We start from the raw sequence: 11,705 nt of genomic DNA, 5'->3' as shown, positions 1-11,705 counted from the left end.
ATTATGGTATGACTGGAAGATCTTTATGCCAAGATAACTGTTGTATAGCTGCTTAGTTTAACCTTAGCTATATCATGTCATTTAAGAAATGAAAATTAAAACATTTTTTAAAAAGTGGCAAAAAATTGCGGTTTTGCAGTATGACAGTAAGCAGGAAAGCAGAACCAATGAGCTCTGTACATTTCAGCCTTCAGTTCCAATGAGGGTTACAGGAAGATTAGTAAATAACTTTAGGCCTCAAATGACTTATGTAATACAAATCTAAATTAGGATAATGGTCACAGAGGAAGTATGGAGCGATTGGGCTTCAGAAGAACTAGGAACAAAATGAAACATGTGTATGATGTGGACAAGTAAATAAGCTTAGCTTCATCCAAATAAATAGTCACTAAGCACACAGACGTCTTCAACATTAACTGCTCCTCTGATTGGCTGGAGGATGCGAAAGTTGCTTATGAATTATTGGTGCATACAGCTGTCATTGATCGTTACATTGACCAATCGTCTGCACTGTACGTGGAGGCGTTAAAGTAGGCGTAAACGTCTCTTGCATGCTGATTGGCGCGGTCACATCTGAGGCCTTGTTTGATAACATTGGTAATCCAAAACACAGGAACGAGACGAGGGCGGCGGTGTTTCCATTCAGACATTACTGATTTCTTTTCAAGGAACCAGCCGGGAATTTAATAGTATTAATACATTGAATTCGTCAAAGGTATGATTTTTAGTCAACACACCACTGGAAGGTCAAGGGGGTGGTCTCGGTAATGTTGGATAAACTGCGAACTTCTAGCTCATACTAGCCACCTAGCTAGCTAGTCAGCTCAAGATAGTTGTCGCTATGTAGCTAGCTAGCTTGTTAATGCTTATGCCGCCGAAACGACAAGCCGCTAACTGCGTTAGTTCAGTTGTTTTTCGTAACCGCAATAACTAAATGTTGTTTAGGAGAATTCAAGTATTCCAACTGAAACACGGGCACACCCATCTGGCACGTGTGTTTAACGTTATATAATCGGCATACTGCTGTATTGTTAGCAGTGGAAGCTAGCGGTAGTGTTATGACTGGCAAGAGTTGCGTCATTCATGTAGCGTTAACACTGATCTTAACGTTACTTAAAAATATGCATTATTTTGATATAACACTACTACATTTTGTGAATCTTACTTGATGGAAAGGTTGTATATTGATAGTATACTGAATTGCATTATTATTCACCGTTACTTTTCAGATGTTAGAATGTATACACCAGCAATAGTCGCACACACAGAGATTAGGCAGGGTTAATTTAACTATTATGGGACTGCAAAGACTTCAGGGTTGTTACGTGCCAGGGTCAAATGAAATGCAATCAAATGCTGGTCCAAAAATAACAGTCTAAAGCCCAAGTATAACCAGTTTGTTGTTTTATGTGACAATAATTTAACTATTATCAGGGAGGCAGAAACCAGGGAATGTCTGGCATTTTGCTTCATGAATGACTGGAACATTTAATCCACTATCAAAACAGTTATTGATTGATTGTCTGTGAATCATGTCTGTGAATCAGCTAACTGTTTCAGCTCTACTCGAGATTTGTCCAGTCCTCTCATAACTAGATCAATGCTTTAAGCACCTTTTGTATGTAAGTAAAGGGTTTGCATCATATTAACTCGTTTTTATCTTTTTAGAGATAAGAGCATTTGCTTAATGATTATTAGTTTGTCAACCATAAATAATACAGGGTTGGTGGCAATAGTTGCAACATTTCAGACATTCTGGTTTTGTCGTACCCACCTGAACAAACAGATAGGTTTTTTGAAATGTTAGTTAAAGTTCTGCACCCAATCTAACTAACTGTTTTTTTCCCCCCCACAGTGTTCAGACAGCAAACCCCCCTAGTTGTGCATCCAGTGCTTCTCCATTGTTTGTGCTGTCAGGGTGATGTCAGCAGCTTGTCTCGTGCGCCTTGCAAGGTGCAGTGGTCCCCATGTGGGGCGCAGTGGTCTTTTACACATGGCCCTAGGCCCTCTTTCATACCAGCAAGACAGCCAACTTCAATTTACAGTCTTCCGGAGACAACTCTACAGCCCTTCAGGAATACGGCACAGCAACACACGCTTTGATGCAGACAGTAGTGGCCGTCCCACCACATGGGATTCATTTGGCATCTGGGACAATCGTATTGATGAGCCCATCTTGCTGCCACCCAGCATTCGCTATGGCAAGCCAATTCCCAAAGTCAGCTTATCGAAAGTAGGCTGTGCCTCGCTCATTGGTCAACGCAAGGAGAATGAAGACCGCTTCCAGGTCTCCCAAATGACTGACAACATACTCTACTTTGCTGTGTTTGATGGGCATGGTGGGCCAGAAGCAGCCGACTTTTGTGAAAAATACATGGAGAAATACATCAAGTAAGGAAATCAGTAGATATCCTGTTGTCACATATCGATACCAGTCTTTGTCACAGGAAATCAATCTACTGATTAACAATTTGAATGTCTGACAATGTGAGATGATTTTGAAAAAAAAGTTATATCTTTGTATCTGATATTCCGATCAATGTAGTCTTGGTTGTTGTTTCAGGGACCTTGTGGCAGAGGAGTTCAACCTGGAATTAGTTTTAACGAAGGCATTCCTTGAAGTGGACAAAGCTCTTGCAAAGCACTTGCACTTCTCTCCAAATGGTAGGTTCTTTCATGTTATATTTACAAAGATATACTGTGTATATATGCACACATGTATATATGTAATGAAACTTCTTTTTCTCTCTTCAGAACCTAACTTACTTATCCTATTTAGGCTTTGAGGCATTGGATTTCCCAACTGACATGACCTGAGCGCTTTTGGTTAGAGGTCTGTCATTTAAGCCAAAGTTAATTAATAACTGATGAACAATAAACCAGCTACAAGTAGAGCAAACACTCAAGTGCTTCACTGCTTCCAGTATTGCGTCTACAACGGCAACAAATTAAAGGAAAAAGCTGAGTACATGTGTGGATAAACGACACAAATGTGAATCATTTGCTGTGGTCTTCACCAGATCTCAACCCCATTAGAGAAGAAGTCCAAGGACTTAAAGAGTACATACCAGCAAACACTAAACCTGTTATAAGAGCTTGTGGTAGCCTCAAAGTTCATGTTTTTTTCCTTTAATTTGTCACCCATCTTTTGATATGTTCTCAATCTGCAAAGTATATTGTTTAGCATGGACATTGAAATTAATGTTGGCCATGTTTTGAGCAGCCCTCAAACAAATTCATGCAAAAATTTCTCTCAATAAATCATGTGGCCTACATGTTTGCCCTTGTCATGTAGAAACTTTACAAATTAGCTTGACTTTTCAGAGGCCCTTATGTCTGATGAAGCTTATATGTTTATATAAAAGCTAGTATATCTATTATGTGGCCATACATCAGCCACGCTGTGTGAAATGTCCCAATATGCCTGTGTGTGTGTGTGCATGTTATCTACGGCAGCTGCTGACCCAGCTAAGAGCTGGAGGCCCTTGGCACCAATGTGGATGACGAGAGGCTAGATATTGAAGGAGAGTCCAGCGGGTCCTAAATCCTGGACTACTGGAAGGTTCCCTATCTTTCTCTCACTCCCCTCTTTCTCTCTCTCTCGTTCTTTATTTCTCTCTCTCTCGCTCTCTTCCTTTTCTTCTCTCACCAAGTGTATGCAAAGCTTCTTGTGAGACAGTGCTTCAGTTTGACAAAGTGTTTGAGATGTGTGTTGTCAGTCACAGATCTAGTCCATGAGATGCAGCATGTTTTATATGCAGATTAGGCTAAAAAAAAACAGACACCTATCTTAAAATCTTCAGTTAGTTACCTCATTTATTCCCTTGGAGAGAAAACGGTTAAATGCATGCCTACAAATGTCAGCAGATAAATCCATTTAATGACATTTCATTCTGTTTTAAGAAATGTGCCATCCCTTATGGAACTTCAGTGTTCATGTGTAGTTAAATATCTGATGCTCAAACGTTTGCCAGACACACGAAGTTGTCTGGAACCAAGTTGCTGAGTTCAGTGTTAAAATAACATCTTACTGTTTGCCAATTGTCATCATCAAGTACTAAGTAGTCAAATTTAATATAAATTTCCTCATGACAGAAAAGAAATAAATGATAAATGCATGCAAAACGACAAGTAGAACAAACCACCTCTCTCAGGAAGTATGAATAAAAGCAGTTTTCTTTTTTTTACATGAGTTTATGTGTTGCTTTTTGAATATCAGTATCAATGATGCACACTGATAAGTGTTGTGACAGATAACATTAATTATTTTTAGGTTCAGCCTTAGACTTTAGTCTGCTGTAAAATTTGCTGAAGAACTCAACTGTGCTGAAAAACTTCAACCTGCATGTGTGACTGTCTCCTCTATTGTTAACTCTCTAACCTCTAGTTTGCTGTAAGTCCACATTTTGACCTCCCACCCATGTGTTCATGTTTTAGTGTGTGTGGATGTGAGGTTGTGAGATAGGTACACCATGTGGTTGTTTGTGAACAGTGATTTTTTTTGTGTGTGTGTGGGCCTTTTTATGGCACATTCCACCTCTCATGTTTCCATTTATGTCTCTGTAGCACCCGGGATGAACGCGGGAACCACTGCCACTGTGGCCCTGCTGAGGGACGGCTTTGAGCTGGTGGTGGGCAGTGTGGGTGACAGCCGAGCCATGCTGTGCCGCAAGGGCAAGGCCCTTAAACTCACTGTCGACCACACTCCTGAGAGGAAGGACGAGAAAGAGAGGTACAAAGATGTTTGCAGCAATGCTTCGTTTGTCAGTTTAGACAAATGACATTAGCCAGAGATAGTGGAATGAAAAAGTATGTTGCCTGTGGAGAATTTCAGAGCCTTCAAGAAACAGTTTCGTTGCGGATTTTTCCCCAAAAGAGACTAAACTCATATCTGTGAGAAGGTTAACATCTAGTGTTTAAAAGTAGGTACTGAAGTGTCCATCTGAGGTTGAAGTCTCTTCAATTTTAGGCCTTGTTCAATGAGTTCCTGACAGTTAGGTCTGACCATGACAGGTTGGGGTTGATCAACCACAGTGAAATCAAAGAGTTAAATCTGTGTTTCCCCCCTGTAACTTCAGACTCTTGTTCTTATTGCAGTAATGAGAATGATATTGGCGCTGTTATTGTAAAAATCACTCTTTCTCTGAACAGAAATAATTCTTTGTGTCATCTCTTCCTCTGCACCTGCTTCAAGGATAAAGAGAAGTGGAGGTTTTATCACATGGAATAGTCTGGGACAGCCAAACGTCAATGGCAGGTTGGCCATGACGCGCAGCATTGGAGACTTCGACTTGAAGAACATGGGGGTCATTGCTGAGCCTGAGACCAAGAGAATATCGGTAGGTTTATAGAAGTGGAGTTATAATTTTTCACATTTGTCCACAAGGTGTTTCAGGCTAATTTGTTTGGGATTCTTACTGAATAGTTTGTTCCAGCATTTAACAGATGGTACAGTGACAAATTCAGCTTCTCAGCATAAAGTGCATTGAATTTAATATTAATGTAAGGCAGCAGTATAATTGTAGCACAGACTTGTAGTAAAGAATGTATTAAGCAAAGTCATGATTTCTGCATGATTTAAAAAGTTATAAATGTTGCTTAATATTGCGTTTCCTTTCGTTAGTTGTACCATGTCCATGACTCGTTCCTGGCGCTGACAACAGACGGTATTAACTTCATTATGAATAGCCAGGAGATCTGCAATGTCATCAACCAGTGCCATGACCCCAAGGAGGCAGCTCAGAGGATATCTGACCAGGTAAGTTGTTCATACTTGGCTTTTAATAGTCCCACAGTGAAACCACAGTGTGTAAAAAAGTTTGTGATTTGAAAGGATGTTTTGTTAATTGGAAGGCATCTTTGAGTTGTGGCAGATAGACAGACATATTTGTTGAAATGAACACTTTCATGTTCGGTTAGACAGACAAATCAGAATGCTTCCATAAATAGTCTCAGAGAGGGTTAGCCTTCAGTCGCACTCATCCATTATGGAGAATATCTTGCAGCATGTACACTGTTGAAAGTCCTCCAGGAAAATACTTCATGTTTGGAAATATCCTACACCAGAGCAGTATCGTGTACAAGCATTCTGCTGTCCAGCTTATGAATACACATCGACATTATACGTTTTATTGCATGTTTTTATTCCTTAAAGGGTAAAAGTGCTTTCGGACAGTGGGCGTTTGCAATCAGTGTTTTGCATTTTAAGCCCTTATATATGTTTTTCTCATATTCAATAAATCCCATGAAAATCAACTATGAATTGATCCTACTAATAAGTAGTGTCTGTGTAGCGAAGCCTGATATACAGCAGCTTATTTCTCTGAGCCATAGACTTCCACTGGATGACATGTTCCTTTGTTGAAATGAACATGGGCAGAGTAGTTTTCTTTTAATACAATTCCACATATCTGCTCCTGCTTCCATGAATATTCACTATCACATCAAATGTATATTAATATGAAAATAGTCCCCAACAAATGTTTAACACAACATTTATTCCAGTTTGAGTGACATATATGTGTTGCGAGGAAAAAGTAGAGTTAAAATGAAATAAGCCATCATAAATAAAGAAAAACCTCTAAGTGGAGATGTATGCATGATCGTCCAGGGTCATCTTGGGTAAGACAATTGTTTAACCCAAGTGTCCAAAGAGCTCAGTGTGTAAATAGCCAGTAAGCAGACCTTTATGCAAATGGTCATGTTTTTTTTAATCATTATGGTCCTCATGTCCCCCAGGCTCTTCAGTATGGCTCAGAGGACAACAGCACAATTATCGTGGCGCCCTTTGGGGCTTGGGGAAAGCACGAGAGCTCGGACCCAAGTTTCTCCTTCAGCAGAAGTTTTGTGTCCAGTGGTCGCTGGGCGTAGTTAGCAGGACAGTGGATGAAAAAGTGCGGTCTTTGTACCTAATTCTTGTGTGCAATACAATCGAACAACTGTGCCCTTATGGAAACATTATAAAGAGTGTGGTTTGCCCAAACAATAACACCTAAGGGTTACAATGTGTTATTTAGAGTAGCATGATATTTAGTCGCCTCTGTGGAGTAAGAGGCTGTGAATTCATGATGTGCACTAAATGAAAAACATCCTCTTTATACAAGGTTTTATCTACTAGCAAGCCAATGACCTTATAGGTGCTGAAAGCTGACAAGTGTTTGAATGGCAGACAGGAATTCATGATGACATGTCAGCCATCACTCAGCATATTTAAAGCCTGTTCTACACTAGCTAAGATTTTAAGACTCGTGTTGCTGACTGTCTGCCATTCAGATAATGTTTTATCCTTTTAGCTGATGATAATGCCTAAGTTTGGACTTTTTTATTTTCATTTGGATTTTACCAGCTGTTTAGGTGGAGCCCACATGCATAAGAGCACTGGAACAAACAATAATTAAACTGCATTAATTTGTCAGTTAATTGGAATTAATCAATGTAAATTATCATAGAACGTCATGATTCACGAGTTATCTGGAATATAAGAATCTTTGCCAAAATAAGTCAGTGAGTCGGTTTTAATATGTCAATTCTGGAATTTCCTTTTCAACTTGTGCATCTAAATTAGAAAATACAGAAATATTAACAGTTCCATCTTTGAAAATGCTTTGGTCCCAACTTCCCCATTTTCTTAGTACTTATAATTCTTATTAAAGCATCATTGAAAAACATTGATGCTGAATTGCACAACCTTGATGGTTTTGGAGAAAATGAACAAAACTGTATGTTCTGTGATGTAGTGAACTAGTGTGAACGGAGTTGCTTGATGCTGTTTATATGCACAGCATTTCAGTGGCTGAGTCTGATGTGTGTGTGTATATATATATATATATATATATATATATTTGTGTTTCTTGCGATTCAAGTATTGCTCACGCTTGTCTAAGTGTTAATATCTGTACTGATGTGAAACAGGTCTTGTTGAGGCACTAATGAGTGTTCGGGGTACAGAAATGTATAGTTTATGTTTTGTAAATAATTCTATTTATGTACATCTGGAAAACTGATCGTTCTCTGTTGCATTGACTCAACTCGTCTGAAGAGAATCTCATATCGACATTTCACACAGGCAGGAACTTTGCCCGAGTGCTTTTATTGTGTGAAACTACATAATTTTGATCGTAACTCTGTTACAATCAGTAATTCCTCATTTACACCAATGATGTGTCACTCAGAACGCGCAAAGCACACTTAATGCAACACTAAAGAACTGATCAGCTAAGAGCCATGTATGACAATGTGAATGTTTGCTTCAATGCCCTCCATGACTAAAGGACACAATCAAACCCTGTCGGGTATAGGAGTAATTAAGCTGTATGAGTTGTCTTGGCTGACATACTGTGAGTGGATGTATTTCCAATGTAAGGCAGACTTAAAACATTAGAACGCACATTTTGCTCACTGTTGATCTTTTGTTTTGTGGTTGTTAAAGCTAGACAAATGCAACATGTCATATTTATCATCATTGTTCTATTTGTAAGACTTGTGTCGCCATGAGGTTTTCCTTTAACACCATTTATACATGTTTTGTAAATACTGTTTTCCTCCTCATCCGCATACTGAATGAAACCTTGATTTATTATAACAACTTTGCCTTTATAATAAACACGTCCTCATTACAAGCCTCCTCATCTGTTTAACTTAAATTCCCATGTCAGTTTTTATTTACTGTATTCTGTTTCGCTGCTGTTCAGATATAATCATTGTAGCTGTTGATCTGTATCTGGGACCTAAATGTGACTGTTTCAGCAACACTCTGTTTGTACTGTATTTTTGGTCTGAATGGCTTGTGAGACACCTCAAATAAAAACTATACACCAGGTTTTGTTGGTTGAATTTTACAATATGTAGTCAGATTTTTGTGGAGACTTATGATGCGTGTGTATATATATATATATATATATTTCATAAAGATGTAGTTAAAACAATACTGTACTACTACTATCAGTACATACTATTGGTGAAGAGCAAATATCGGCTGGTAGTTGCAGTTAAACGTTAAACAGAAGAAATTTGTTAGCTAACAGACGAATTGATCTCACAGGTGAGCTTTGTTATCTGTCTAGTTTAAAAAACTGATCAGTGAAACAGTTATTCTTTTTTTTTACATCTTTATAAGTATTTTTACAATTCCTTATCCATCGATGATTTATCAGTTTCAATACAAAAGTGGCCTCCAGCTACAACGTTATTAGCATTAGCCAGCTAGCTTGATGAGCTAACGCTAACACTACAGTGAAATTAAACAATACGCAAGTTGTGACTTAGTGTATAACCGGTAAGTGATTTGAACAAATGCTGAAGGAAAAAAGGATAAGACCACGACCACTTGGCAACAAAAAGATATGTGTAATCAAGGGAAATCACTGGCTGTTCACTTAAATAAGCTAGCTAATTCTTTTATCTTACTTTTCTGCTTTTAAACGTTGCTAATTAACACGACTGTATTTCTTGCTAACTCAGAATTCCTGCTGTTTGCGCTGCTAAGTAGCATCTAGCTAAGGAAAAGATAGTGTTCCTTTATGTACACTTAAGTTTTAACCTGAAGGGTTCAGACCATAATTTATACAGTCAGTATTTATACACAAATAATGTCTAAATTGTACGTAATGGACCGTACCAGTGGTTTGGCATGTTTTAGCCCTTTAGCTACTGGTTACATATACTGTACAGCTAACCGTTCGGCAAAGCATGGTTCAGATATTTGAGTCTGAATGTGTTTTTCCACCCCAGCAGACACTGATTTCAATACAGTTTGAAAATAAATGTGTAAACCCCTGAAACCTGAATAACTCCATCACAGCTGCATCCCTTTTTTGTCTCCCTTAATTAGATTATTGTTGCATGTTTAGATTTAGAATGTAACTGATTACATTTACTCAAGTGTACAATTTTGAGGTACTTGTAGTTCGAGTACTTCCACTTTATACTTCTACTTCAGTACAATTCAGGGGAAAACTCTTGTTCTTTTTACTTTTAATACACTTATTTTATTTGATTACTTTAATTGCTTTGAGGAGTCATATTATTCATACAAAAGTCAGCTAATAAATTATATATTACCAGCTGCAACATTAAAGTGATGAACACATGAATGCATCAATAATTCTAATCCAGTACTAGGCTATACTATACATTATTCTGAAATTGGCCAATCTGACTACTTTTACTTGTAGTACTTTAATAGTACTAGTATATTTTGATGCTACTTCAGTACATGAGTCTGCTAACAGGTTTTCACACTGAACAGAAATAACAGCCTTGCAGGAGTGAAAATGGACGGTCTCAATCATTCGTGTCTTTTTGGTTGGTAAACAAAGGGTTAAAGCGGCGTGCAGCTTGGTGGGATCACAGCTGAGTGTGTGGCTGGATGGTGAGGCACCTGTCCCCGCTGTCATGAGCTGATGTTAGTCAGGCTCCACGCCTCCCTGCTCCGTCAGTCTGCAGCAGCAGCGCTCCATCACATCTCACACTCTCACAGACCGGTAAGTCACTGCAACTAAACTTCTCATTTCTTTGCACCAACAGCAGGGTGATGATCATTTTCACAGGATTTTGGCAGCGTGTGATTGTTTCGACCCGGTTTGTCTAATTGAAGATGGAGCAAGAGGTAGTTGCTTAAAATGTATTAAGAAACTTAAAGGTAGCCCACCTGATTGACCAAATGCCTTTTTTGTTCTCTGGATCACACTGTATATTAAAATGAAGCATGTGAAAATCAGTGCTGTAGAAAGGATTTTAACTTGTGTGTGGTTTTTATGGATAAGTAACGGTAAGTTTTTGTCTGGTTTGGTTGTAAAAGTGGGCCAAAAATCGGCGTACAGTTACAGTATGTTATTTGATCATTTCCAGACGCATTTCATTAACAGTCACGAAAGCTCCTGTTCAGTGAAAACAAAAAGCTTTGTTTGAAGAAAAGAAAGCAGCTACCTTAACACAAAGTTGATCCTTGATTGTTGAGGTATGTCCTGTATAATATACGTTCTCAGTTTTATTTTGCATATATGACATCTGTGGTCATTTTCTTTTAACAACAAAAAACAGAAAGAGAAAGAAAAACCTGGTTACACACTGCATAAGCTGCAGAATGAAGCACTGAAGCCCCACATTTTAGAATTTACCACATTGTTCACCAAAGTTAAATCTCGCTAAAAACCTCACATCACCCTAAATATCCAATTCATGTCCTGTCACTGTCCTGAGTTTAGTATAGGCCCTGGTGTCGATGATGTAGATTATGTGGCAATTAATACATTTATAAATGATAAGGACACATGAAGTTCCTCACAGAAATTTTACATTATTGTTTAAACTATACCTTGAACACAGACGTCGTGTATTTTATTTCTGGTTAAAATTGCTCAGTTCACCTAATTTGTTCTTGTAATTTTCTTGTTGATGTTAAACGTCAGTATATGTCTGGTTCTTTTTAGTACATTAAAGACATTGGAGCTGTTGAATTGGGCACAAATGTGACGTCTCCTCTGAGTATATAACACTAAATGATGAAGTGTATATGGTTGTTAGAAGTCCTCCAGTCAAAAATGTGTCTTTCTTCTTGTTCCTGCAGTTGAATGTTTGAGCTTCACTCTGTGAATGATGTGTGTGCAGACTTTGACAATAGAAGTTTCTTTTTAATTCACGTTTTTGCTGAAAGTGTAAATTTTATCTGCGCTAATTGAAAATCAAATTTTAAGAGGCAGACCTAT

General features: G+C 38.3%; 1 protein-coding gene across 1 annotated transcript; it reads left to right on the top strand.

Moving 5' to 3' along the window:
- The first annotated feature begins 583 nt into the window (after positions 1-583).
- ppm1kb (protein phosphatase, Mg2+/Mn2+ dependent 1Kb) lies at positions 584-8,816 on the top strand. Its single transcript, XM_041934142.1, has 7 exons — positions 584-715; positions 1,856-2,391; positions 2,564-2,664; positions 4,567-4,732; positions 5,195-5,339; positions 5,624-5,758; positions 6,739-8,816. Exons 2-7 carry the CDS (start codon positions 1,922-1,924, stop codon positions 6,868-6,870), a joined length of 1,149 nt encoding a protein of 382 aa, XP_041790076.1. The 5' UTR covers positions 584-715; positions 1,856-1,921; the 3' UTR covers positions 6,871-8,816.
- Positions 8,817-11,705: the final 2,889 nt, after the last annotated feature.

Source organism: Chelmon rostratus, chromosome 3, assembly GCF_017976325.1.
Source record: "Chelmon rostratus isolate fCheRos1 chromosome 3, fCheRos1.pri, whole genome shotgun sequence".
NCBI lineage: Eukaryota > Metazoa > Chordata > Actinopteri > Chaetodontiformes > Chaetodontidae > Chelmon > Chelmon rostratus.
This window is presented reverse-complemented; position numbering and strand designations above follow the sequence as displayed.